The sequence below is a fragment of the Gordionus sp. m RMFG-2023 genome, chromosome 3, assembly GCF_954871325.1.
Source record: "Gordionus sp. m RMFG-2023 chromosome 3, tfGorSpeb1-WG-v2, whole genome shotgun sequence".
NCBI lineage: Eukaryota > Metazoa > Nematomorpha > Gordioida > Chordodea > Parachordodidae > Gordionus > Gordionus sp. m RMFG-2023.
The window spans coordinates 19717853-19731443 of record NC_088777.1 but is presented as its reverse complement, the minus strand read 5'-3'; the positions used below and the strand labels follow the sequence as shown (position 1 = coordinate 19731443).

Here is a 13591-nt window from a genome sequence, read left to right as displayed (position 1 = left end):
TTTCTTTTCCCTTTCTTCCTATCATTCTTAGAAAAAGTTTAATTTAAACTGATTCTGGATTGCCATCTTTCAAGCACAGGTAATTTCCCATTAAAAGTTTGATCAAAGAAGGAAAAGGTTCTATCAGAAAAAAGGTTCGAATTCCAATTCGAAAAAGAAAAATCCTTATTTTTCTAAATATTTAAAAAATTTATATGCTCCTACATGATAGAAAGCTTGCCAAAATGGTTCTCCAAACAATATTCATCTTAATTCGCATATATACTTATAATTTTGCATATTATAAAAATTTGTATAATTTATTTCTCATTGTTATTGCTCAATAAAATTAGCTATTGAAAATATACTCATTTATATTATGGCCATACATAAATTAATAATATTTTTTTAATATCCGTTCTTAACCCCATACCCAGATTATATTTTGTGATCCTTCATCATTTGTTCATGTGAATGTCTGATTCTGAGCCGTTTGTAATTCCCAGGCTACTCTTCCTCAGGCCGAAGGCCTGGTTATGATAAATTAATTAGACATTTAACTATCTCCGAGCTTGGGATAAATTCTACATGGGTTTGGCTGGGTTTAAAAAATATTCCTCAGAATTAATATAGGCTTGGGAAAAAATTATAAAAAATAGGTTTAGTATTATGGATTTAGAGATCATAGATGAAGAAATCAAATTTCCATTCCAAATTATAATGGGTTGGGCTGGTCTTGAGAAAAATCAAAATTATTAAGCTCTTGGACGCTTGGAAATTTTTTAATATATAATATAGGCAAAACATTGGCCTAAAAAAATTTTTACAGGCCTGGACGGGGCCCGATTAAAAAAGTGCCATGAAGATCTCTGAATATATTATGATTTTTTTAAAATTTTATCTTAGTTTTAAACTAACAAAATTATTATGGAACCAGGCTTGGGAAATTTTTTTCAAATTTTTAAAAAAATATTAATTATAACTTAACTTTCTTTCTAGTTATTATTTTTAATGATGTCCGTAGGGTTAGAATTTGTGTGAGTAAATTTTTTATTAGCTTAAAATGATATTCACGAGAACAGATAAATTTTAGAAGAGGGGAATGGATACCCCCTCCTCTTCTCCGGCGACCCTTTATATATAGATTAACGGCATTAAATTTTAATTAATGGCATGTCAAAATTTGACGGCATGTTATTTTATAAATTGTCTGATGTGCTAAATCTGATATGTTTTATTATTTTTTTAATGAATCATAATATTTGTATGGTTTCAGATTTTTTTTATCCTAACTCAGGAGGTGTAGAAAATCATATTTATCAATTGTCAACTTTCTTAATTCAACAAGGTTATAAAGTAATTGCGGTTACTCATGGTTATGAGGATAGGAAGGGAATTAGATATTTGCAGAATGGGTTAAAAATTTATTACCTTCCATTAATACCTTTTTATAATTCATGTATACTACCTACATTATATTCCACAACATCTTTAATCAGGCATATTTTGATAAGAGAAGATATATCAATATTACATGGCCATTCAGCTTTTTCAGCCCTGGCCTTAGAATCAATAGTACATGCAAATTTACTAAATATTAAAACAGTTTTTACTGAGCATTCACTATTTGGATTTGCTGATGCGAGCTCTATAATTACTAATCAATTACTAAAAATAACTTTATGCACTTGTAATCATATAATCTGTGTATCACATACAAGCAAAGAGAATACCATATTAAGAGCATACATTAAACCTGAAATGATATCTGTAATTCCTAATGCTATTGACTCTACCATATTTGTTCCAAGAGACCTACATGAACAAATTAATAAAACTAATATAAATATAATTGTTATGAGTAGATTAGTATATCGTAAAGGTATTAGTATGTTAGTAGATATAATTCCAGAAATTTGTTCTTTGTTCCCAAATGTTAATTTTATTATAGGTGGGGATGGACCTAAAAGATTAGATTTGGAAGAAATGAAAGAAAAAAATCAACTAGATAGACAAGTATCATTGCTAGGGAAAATTGAACATGACAATGTTTATGAAATATTAACAAAAGGTCAAATTTTTTTAAACACATCCCTTACAGAGGCTTTTTGTATAGCTATATTAGAAGCTGCTTCATGTGGCTTGCAAGTTGTTTCAACTAAGGTGGGTGGGATTCCTGAGGTATTACCTCAAGAATATATAACTTTAGTAGATCCTAATGTCAAAGCAATAACAAAAGGATTAATTAATACTATCAAAAAGTGTCAAAGTAATGAACAAACATCACCTATAATATTACATAACACAGTAAAGACTTGTTATTCTTGGGATAATATTGCACAGAGAACTGGAAAAATATATGATAATATTTTACAAGAAAAAGAATCAACTATATATGATAAATTAAAAAAATATTATATGACAGGCCCAATATGTGGAAAACTATTTTATCTAATAATATTATTGGATTATATTCTTTTATGGGTTTGTGAATATTTTTACCCCAAAAAATATATTGATAAGTCTCTCAAGTTAAAAAGATATATGCCCTAAGATTGATTACAGAATTCCAAATAATTACAATCATGAATTCATTAATAAATTTAATTTATTGAATATTACCTACTTAATTGTGGAGATTGCAAAAAATTTGCATTTAATTTTAATGATATAATATAATTTATAACCCCCAAATTGCTATAAAAAGATTATATTAATTTGTAATCATAATTTAAAAAAAATTATGCTATATTATTTGATGTTTGTAACACTTTTTATAGAAAAATTATATAAATTTGATAAAAAAATTACCAAAAATTTATTAATCAAGATTGCCCAATCTTGTGTTTGCATTCTCAACAAAAATTTATAATTTTCATTGGTTTTAAATCCTAAAAATTGGGTTTATATTCATCCTGGAAGATTATTTTAAATCTTGAACAATATAATATTTATGGATGTTAGGGAGGCTAACGCTTGCATTTCAATGGAGTTTTAAAAATATCGCCAAAGAAGGTGGGGGGGGGGGGGTCTTAAATATTTTTATGCATATAAAATTTAAAAATGTATTTTCCCATAAAATTAAAGGTAAAAAAATATTTCGTGGTAAATAATCAAAAAAACTTTAATTTTATTATTGAATTAACAGTTATTATTTAAATATTTTTTTGCTATGGTATTTGTAACATTACTTTAAATTAGTGCTGTAAACATTTCTAAAAATTGAACGCGTTCAACCATCATTGACAAAAATCGAATACGTTCACCTCTATGAATAATTTTTTTTAATTTAATATAAATCAGAGACCTACAGGCCCGGCCCTACCAGGGCCCTTATTTTAAATTTTTAACAACCTTTTTGGTACAAGAATTTCATTCATATTTTGGACCTCATCGATCTTTAAAAAATTATTACCACTCGATTTAGAAAAATTGCTAATCCTTTTTTGTATCTAAACATTTCATATAAGAATTGTCAGATTCTTTCTCCCAAAATGTGTGGTCTAGGTGTTATCCCTCTTTCCAAGGCGCTCTATCAGCCTTAATTTACCTTGACTATCATATTTTTTTTTAAATAACCGAATTAATGAAGCCTTCTGACATTTAGACTCCACTATGAAATAATAATTGTATATCATTAAATATAAAATTGATAAGTTATTTTTATTAAAAAATAATTTTGACCAGTAAAAATAAGATTTGATCAAAAAAGAATTCTAAAAACAACATATTAACTAGGTTAGGGCAGATAGGAGCAAAGGGTTAGAGAGATATAATTTGTCAAAATTAAAATGTCTAAGTAACCTGAAAATTCTGGGGGCAACATTATTTAAATATTTTATTAATTATGTATTAATTTATTTTCTTATAATAGATATAAATAAGTCATTAAAATTAAAATAATTATAAGAAAATATAAGTTAATACTATTTAATTTGCAAGGTGGCGTTTATTGTTATTATCATTTATAAAATGATATCACAACAAACAAATCTTGGGTCGATTTAAAAAAATTAGACATTATATAGTGATTATAATTTTTCCAAAAATCTCAAAATTTAGATATTAATTGTAATAATGAATTTATTTTACTGAAAAATTAATTTAAATAATGAATCCACTGGTATATTAATTCAAATAAATTTATTATTGGGAAATTAGTATAAATAATAAATTTATTTTACTGGTAAATACATATAAATATATTTTATTGGTAAATTAATTTAAATAAGAAATTTATTTCATTGAAAAATTAATTAATAATAAATTTATTTTTACTGGTAAACTAATTTAAATAATGAACTTTGTTTGCTGATAATATAATTTAAATAATGGAGAAAACCCAAATTAACTTATAAATCAATAATACTGAAAAAAAAAATATATTTTCTGGTAAATCTATTAAAATACCAAATTTTTTTATACTTAAACCGAAAATACTGATACATTATTATTTATACTGGTAAAATTAATAAAATACTGTTAATTTTGTTATCATACTGAAAACTATTTATAAAAAAAGTGGAAAAATAAATAATCGCCTTTTAAAAATATCAATATCGTTACCACTGAAAAAAAATAGCTACGCGCTACTTTTAAAAGAAGCTTGTATTTAACATTGCACCAATCGTTTAGAAAAGGTATTATTTTTTATTAATATTTTTTGATTAAAAATTTTTCTGTTTTTTTTTCGAATAATTTTTATAAAATATATTTTTAAAAGTTAAATTAAAAATTTACAATTAATATAGTTTTCAAACGATAATGCTTAATTATTCTAGTGATTGTTAGATCAGATCGAATTAAAAATTAACAGAATCTCTTTTTTATTCTTTTTTCTTATAAATCAGGTTATCATCTTGATATGAATAATTTCTCGAAACCTTTTTGTTATCATCTTTAAACTTTTGAGCCGTGTCGTTTGAAAAGCGAAATACAATTGAATCCTTTTTAAATTTTTGTGGCAATTCAGTGACATTCGGAAGAGGATTTTCAGAGTATTTCTTTAAAGAATAAAATAATTTAGATAAATAATCTTTGATAAATTTATATAAACAAATAAGTGTCCTATTTTTGCTAAACCATTTTTCTTTACATTTTTCTTCTTTAAAAGTAGGGTTGGCAAATCGGACGAAAATGTATTTGAACGCCCAAAATACTCTACAATGTTATTTTTGGGACTAAGTAAAACTCATAATTTTTTCATGTGTACTTCGATGGAATGAAACAGTGGCGTAGCTACGGGAGTGGTTTCCGGATTTGGACCCCTCCCAGAGAAAAATTTTTTTTTTAGATTATGCCTTCAAAAGACTTAATATCAAATAAATACCATGAATATTTATATTTTTCTATTTTTGATGTTTGTGGAAGGATATTATTATACTATTGAAATTATTCTGGATAGTATTATTATAAATTTATTGAGAATAATCTACTAAATTATAATAATATATTATTGATGAATTTAAAAAATATGTATATTATACAATGTCGAATATATTGTTATAATTTTTAAGATAAACCCGGCCGAAGACCCGTTAAAGGGGGTCTGGAGGCCAAAGCCCCCCAGACTTTTATATGTATGGACCTCCTCTAAGTAAAATTCCTAGCTACGCCACTGGAATGAAATAACATTATTAAATCATAGTGCTATATGCCCGATCTTAGTCAAGCCATCTTAACGAATTTAATCCCTAAAAATTATGTTATTAATAAAAAAAATAATGATATTTTTGATAGTAGTTCAAACATAATCAAGAATTAGCTTACTCAACTAGACAATACTTTAACAAGTGTATCCCACATTTTGATTTTAATTCCATTTTAACAAACTGACCAAATATAAGATAAAGAAGAATCCAGTTAGTATGAAATGTTTTGTAAATATAACAACAATAAATTACAATTATTATAAAATATTTACAAAAGCTGTATTCGCCAATTTACTATTTAACATCAGTGAAAATTCTTATGGGAAATATCAAAAGAATACACCTTATTAATAAATTACCCTGTCAAAAACAGTTGGCGAAACCTCTCCTAGATAAAGCTTTTGTAGATATTTTAAACATTTTGAACGGGTATACTCCTATTTAATTAACATATATTAATTTTTTTCGAAATAACATCAAATCTATTTAATTAAGCTCAGCTCACGATGTGATTTCTCTAAAAAATGTTGCAAATAAAAATTTTTAAAAGTATCCGTTGCTGAAGAAACTGTTTGTGATAAATAGGTCAAAGAAAAATTAGTGATATTTAGACCGATGAACAATTTTGGATAAAAAAATTTTAAAGTTCATAAATATACCATAACTCTTAGCTATATCATTGTTATCAAGGGGGAAAAGTACTCTGACCCACGTTAAAAATAATCCTTTATAACAGCATGTTATTCAATCGGGTCCCGCCAGAAATAAAATATTTTAAATAAGTTTTAAAAAATCTCAGTTCAACAGCTCACATTGTTGCCTACTTGTTAAATGCCCAATATCAAGCCCAAATTTTAGTAATAATAAAGTAGTGATAATAAATCATTTTAGGTTATATTAAATTCAATATAAGTGCGGTATCATTTATAAGCAAAATATGTGGAATGTGGTAGAATCTATAAATATTAAGCAGATGTCTGCATTAAGCTGAGGGTAGTATCTTTATACACCTTAGCCTTTAAAGGAAGTGACAAATGACATATTTACACTTCCAAATTCAATTTTCTTTTCAAAAAAAAAATAAATCCACTTGGTGTGTATAATATTCATACAATACTAAGAACCGAAATAGATTTAAAATTGAAATGAGGAAATTAGTTATAACATATATGATTAATTGTAAAAGAATGTTAATAACTTGTTAAATGCGGGGTAAAAATATTTGCCATAACAAACTACACATTATTTTTAGAATAAAATAATCAAAATATAGAATTTAATGATGTGCATTGATTCATGAATATATTTTATATCTATTGTACCAAATTAAGTTAATATTGTCATAAAAACAGATAGATAAAATAATGAGAAAGGGTTGTTACAGGCGAGTACGCAGCGGGGAGAGGGGGGTGGGCAAATATCCCCCCTTCCCAAAGCCAAAAAATGAAAATGCCGGATATATTTAAAAAAAATATTATTGTTTATATTAATTTATCTTTTATAGTATTTATTCCTATCTCTTTCTTTTTAAATATATATTTAATTAATCACATTCATTTACTAAGTTATTTTATTTAATCAAGTTTTTGGCATAATATTTATCTATTATTTTCTAATTTCTAGTGGCATAATATTTATCTATCATTTTCAAATTTCTAGTCAAATAATAATCAAGGACATAAGAAATTTTTTTAAACCATGATGATGAAAATCCTAGTCAACACAAAAAAAGCAAAAAAGTACAAATAATTTTATAATATTTTATTTAGCCTAGAAGAAAGACATACACTTCTTAAAAAGGTAATAAAGAAACCTATGATAAATATTTATTTTATAATATATTTATATTCCACACCTCAATTTTCAATATCCACAAACTTTATGTGCTAATCGAAAGTTAAAATTTCAAAACAGCTCTTTTACTTGATGGTTATGGCTAGCATTCTCTATCCGAGACTTGCAAGATATGTGTTCTGTTTGGCCCAAGATATGATGGAAGAAATTTAGTTAAGCTTAACTGTTAAGACTCCTGTTAGAGAAATCTTTCACAATCATAATCACAAAAGCTATGAACTGATGATTTCTTCAAATTATTTCTAAGTGAGGATATGATTCCCATTTCATCACATATTGACAAAAATAGGATTAAAATAGCAAAAGAAAATAGATGTAAGATCAAACTAACTTTTAAGGTCATTCTATATTGTGGCTGGGCCTAGCATTACGTGACCATTTGGATTCAGGAAGCTTGAACTTAAATAATAATAATGAAGGTAATTTTCGTAATCTTGTAAAATTTAAAGCTTTAGGGGATTCTGTAATAAAATATCCCAGCGACAAAATATTTTAAACAGCGTCCAAAAAGGAGAAAGAAAAGCTTGTCCAACGAGATGGAGTCTTCGCCATCAAGCAGTAATAGCTTTTATGGAGTTAGAAGAGACGATTAATAATTCTCTTACTGAAATATCACAATGGACTGAAAGAGATATTTCCTCGGAAGCAAGCAAATTATTGGATTCAATACTTATACCAATTTTTTAATCGAGACGTTGAGTTGAGAATAGAGGAGAGTATTTTATTAGAACTCATTAGATTTACACCTAATAATAAATCCACTTAAAACAAGATTAAACTTGAACCATGTATCAAATAGGGTAGATTAAAATCAATAACAGTAATAGACACTGCCAAATCGACACTAGGCTTGACAAAGGGAGGCAACAAATCATACAAAGAACGATAGTGGTGGAATGAAGAGGTACAAACCACTATACAGGAGAAAAAAGCCCTATATAAAATATGGTACAAATCCAAAAACCCAAATAAGACAAAATACAAAAAATACAAAGGCGGTGGCTAGGGCCAAAGCAATGGCATACGATAACATATACAATGGAAAGAATATTTTCAGGAGCTTCTCAACTTTAATCCCCACATACTACGTCTAGATGAAATGTCAAAACCTTAAACAGCCAATAACAGAACAAGAAATAATCACATGCCTCACGAATATGAAAAATAAAAGAGCTAAGGGTCCAGATGATATTCCAATATAAAGCCTTAAAGCCCTAGGAGATGATGAAATACATATCCTCACAAATCTGTACAATAAAATACTGGGAAATTAAGAGATTCCTCAAAAATGGAGGCAGAGCTATCTAGTTCCTATCTTCAAAAATAAAGGGGATCCACACAATTGTCAAAATTACAGGTGGATAAAACTAATGTCACACTGTCTTAAACTCTATGAAAAAATAATAGAAAAAAGGTTAAGAGACATAATCAAAATAGGAGAGACTCAGTTTGGCTCTATTCCTGGGAGATCAACGACTGATGCAATCCACGCAATTAGGCAAATGAGCGAAAAATACAGGGAAAAGAACAAAAAGTTATTCATGGTCTATCTCAATCTAGAAAAGGCCTTCGATAGAATTCCAAGAAAACTTATCTGGTGAGCGCTACGCCACAAAAAGGTTCCCGAAAAATATATAAGAATAATGCAGGATATGTATATGGGCCATACAACAAGGTCCGTAGCACAACTGGTACTTCAACAGGCTTCACAATAGCCGAGGGAGTTCATCAAGAGTCGGCTCTCAGCCCACTTCTCTTCACAACAGTAATAGATGTATTATCACAGTCTATATCTCAAACAGTCCCTTGGAATATGATATTTGCAGATGATATGTGATACTTGCTGAATTTAAGGATGAAATGAAAGATTAGTGAATTGGATAAATATCCTAGAAAAGCACGGACTAAAAGTAAATAGAGAAAAGACGGAGTATATGGTTAGGAGATGAAACAGAGAGCATTGATATAAATGAATGGCAGATATCGCCAATTGAAAGTTGCAAATATTTGGGCATACAAACAAACGGCACAATAGAGAAAGAGATAAAGAGTAAAATTAATCAAGGGTGGTTAAAGTGAAGATCTTTATCTGGAGTGCTCTTTGACAAATGAATCCCACACAAATTGAAGGGAAAAATTTACAGTTCCATAGTACAACCAACTATTCTATATAGTTCGTAAACATGGCCAACCAAAGGATCAGGCGAGAGAAGTCTACAAACTATGGAGATGAGAATGCTAAGGATGATTGCTGGGGTAACAAGAAAGGATAAGGTGCGAAGTACAAGAATACTAGGAAGTTTATAGGTAGTGCCCAATAAGATTAAGATAATGGTAAACAGACTTAGGTGGTATGGGCACACAATTAACTATATAGGAAATAAGGTTGAGTTTGGAAGTGATGGGTAAACGTAAAAAGGAAAAAACTTCAATGGGGCCATAAAGTTAGAGCCAATATGAAGAAGTATAAATTAAATAAAAGAGATAGCATGAATAACATAAAGTGGAGAGAGATAATGAAGGAGCTTATCACCAGAAAAGGTGAAAGCTAAAAAGAAAAATAAAAATTAAATTAGGGCTAATGTTGATGAAGAATTTCACATTTTATATGAGCAGAGCTATACGAGTTTAATATTTGTCTCCCTCGACTTGCAGCAAGACAAGCTCATCGTCTAAACATTAATATAGGGTCAGTAGAAGAGTATTATAAAATAAATGTCTTTATCCGTTTCTTAGATACATTTATAACTTAAATAAATGAACGGTTTTTAATTCATCAGGCAGCACCTACCAACAAATATTACTTCCACAAAAGCCTTCCCAATCTTTTTCAGATGGTATAGAAAAATAATAAAATATTTAGTATTTTTATAATAAAAAGCATATTATGATGCCTTATTAGCTGAATGCCAACTATGGTATAAAAATTAACTATGGTTGATAGAGTCCCAAAAAATACTCTGGATGCTTTGCATTATTTTAAACATCTTTTAGATTATTTTCCCAATGCATTAAAATTATTAAATATATTAGCACAAGCCCTAACCCTCCTAAGAAGAAGTACAACTTCAGAAATTAGATCGAATGGTTTGGTTCTTTTGGATATTCATAGGCATTTGACTCCAAGCACGGATGAGAAAATTGAAAAATTAGCTAAATCCCAACTATGGAATTTGTATATTACATATATATATCAATATGGTAATTTGTGTGTTACATATGTATCGAAATTCGTATATTACATATCAATATCAATAATGTCAAGCATCATAATTATATATGACATTTATAACATTAATAATATATATTATATCTCATTTATAACACCAACGAAGATTGGATATTACATTATTAATATATAATAGGCTTCTTATTATTATTATTTGTGCACATTTATTTTTTAATATGTTATATATTTTTTCATGTAAAATTACTTATTTTTATAAAAATCTGTTGAACCAGCCAGGCCAGTAATAAAAAACATACTGTATATGGGTTGTGAAATATAAATAAGTTGTTTACTTTTGACTTTTTACATACATCTCATTCAATGATCATAAATATGTGTAAAAAATAGCTATATAAAGTTGATTAATATATTTGGTTTATACAATAAATTTTATTGAAAATTTTGCAAATGATAAGTATATTGTTGTAATCATTTTAACAATCTATGTTCGTTGAGCTTAGTTAGTATTAAAATAACATAAATTAACAATCAATTAATTAATACTAAAAAATAACAATAGAAAATCAAATTGATCAAAAAATTTATTATATTAAAATTATTATACCTAGGTTCTATTTAATTTCAATGAATTAAGAACAAGAAATACAATCACAAATGTTGGCTCTATTATTTCTATAATAAATTAATGTATGAAAATATAATAAATTAATCAAAACTTATCTTTTACTCTAATCAAACTCAAAAGGAAGCGTTTTTAAGTCACTTGAAAAAAAACAGAGCTCGTGGTAATGATGTATGACGTCAAGCGACGTTATTAATATTTTATGCATTAAAATATAGTAAACGACATGATAATTCTCAAGGAATATGATATTCAAATAATAGTTACCATTATAAATAAATTAATGATAAGAGAAAATAATGTGAACATAATTTTTTTTTTCTAACGGCCTCTTGTTATATTTTTCTCTGATCGGCCTTAAAAGTGGACAATTCCTCGCGGCCACGTGGCCAAAATGCCCACCTGGTCTTATAGCCAGTCCGCCCCTGCCTGTAACGCTATATACTTTAGCAACTTTGTAATTGAAATATTAAATCATGAAGAAGGTAACATGATGAATATGATTTTTGTGATGGATTATGTTCAATTTCATCATAATCATACAATTAGGGAATCGATAGAAAGAAGAGAACATACATTGAAATATTTACCACCTTACAGTCCTTATCTTAATCCAATTGAAAATATGTTTTTCAATGAAAGGATTTTGTCAGAAATCAAACAATAACGAGGAGGATCGTTTTATAGAGCATGCAGAGAGAGGAATATATGAGGGGAATGCAATAAATCATTTTAGAAATATGGAGACCAGTATTCCAAAATGTAGAAGAAGGGGAATTATTAATGATTAATATAAATTTTTGTTTCTTACTATATTACATATATATCGTAATTGTAATTAAATAATTTGATATGTAAAAAATTCAAATATAAAAAAATTGTCTGCCAAAAATTTAGTGAAAATTAAATATAATTCCTAAAAAGAATTATCATAAATGAGAAAAAAAAATTGAGAAAAGATCAAAATAATAAGATTAAAAATGAATTAAAGAGTTTGAAAAGGTTAGAAATGTATGTAAAAGATTACAATATAAGGAGAAAAAATCATAAAAAGTCAAATTATTGTTATGTATGATGAAAAAAAAGTAAAGAATTGTTGAAAAAATTGAGCAGAAAGGTGAAGAAAAATAACGGAAAATTTATAAATTATTTTTAAAAAGATAAAAGAATTATCAAAAATGAGAAGAAAAATAAATTGAGAAAAGATATAGCAAGAAAAATAAAGAAAAGAAATCGCTAAAAGTTAGAAATAAAATAAGGAATAATAAAACAAATAAAAATTTAAGAAAAATTGACAAGAATAACAATTTTTCCTTTTTTAATGTTAATTTTACTTTGATTGCTTTTCCTATTTTGTTTGACACTTCCTTTTTTGATTGAATTTCCTTTTTTGTTTGACACTTCCTTTTTTGACTGAACCTTTTCCTTTTATGATTTTGACTTCTTTCCTTTTTTGATTGTACCTTTTCCTTTTATGATTGAAACTTTTCCTTTTTTGAATGGGAAACCTTGCATCAAAAATGAGAAGAAAAATAAATTGAGAAAAGATATAGTAGGAAAAATAAAGTAAATCGCAAGATAGAAATAAAATAAGAAGGAATAATAAAAATAAATAAAAATTTAAGAAAAATTGACAAGAAAAAAAATTTAAAAAATAACGATTTTCCTTTTTTGATTGACACTTTTCCCTTTTTTATTTGACTCTTTACTTTCTTTGATTGAACCTTTTCCTTTTCTGATCAAACTTTTTCCTAAGTCTTTGGAACTTTTCCTTTTTTGATTGACACTTTTCCTTTTTCGATTGGACCTTTTCCTTTTTTGATAGAACGTTTTCCTTTTATTATTGAAACTTTTCCTTTTTTGAATGGGAAACCCTGTATTTCCAAGCAATTTAAAAAATAAATGAAGAATTAAATCCTACAAAAGTGCGTTCTTTAGTTATGGAAGATCCGGCTAATATGAAAGCTACTTGGAGACTCTTAAAATCCAAATCGGCCTTTAATCACCTTATTAAAAAAATCGATTTATTTAAAAAATTAAATTTTTATTAGCTAAATTTTATATGGAATAATATTTTTCCTCGTAAATTATTTCAAATTATAGCTTAATTTTAAACGTAAAGTTTATCATTTCTGCAAAGTATCAATTTTAAACTGATTTATCTATTTAAGACAACACTTGTTACATTTGAAATGATACTTTAATAGGTAAAATTTATATAAGGCTTGATGTCGATATTCAATAAAGAGATTAGATTCCCGTAAGATTAGATTCCCGTAAATTTAAGTTATCGGT

The 13591-nt window shown here is 27.1% G+C and overlaps 2 protein-coding genes across 2 annotated transcripts in view; one reads left to right on the top strand and one right to left on the bottom strand.

The window, feature by feature from the left end:
* Window positions 1–1200: 1200 nt before the first annotated feature.
* Window positions 1201–2668, top strand: LOC135926268 (phosphatidylinositol N-acetylglucosaminyltransferase subunit A-like). The gene has a single exon (XM_065462074.1). It carries the CDS (start codon window positions 1228–1230, stop codon window positions 2530–2532), a length of 1305 nt encoding a protein of 434 aa, XP_065318146.1. The 5' UTR covers window positions 1201–1227; the 3' UTR covers window positions 2533–2668.
* A 2137-nt stretch (window positions 2669–4805) lies between these two features.
* The window catches only part of LOC135926789 (uncharacterized), a 41163-nt gene continuing 32377 nt past the window's right edge, over window positions 4806–13591 (bottom strand). The window contains exon 8 of the mRNA XM_065462720.1: window positions 4806–4982. Coding sequence (XP_065318792.1) covers window positions 4806–4982 — 177 coding nt within the window. The remainder of the gene's footprint in view (window positions 4983–13591) is intronic.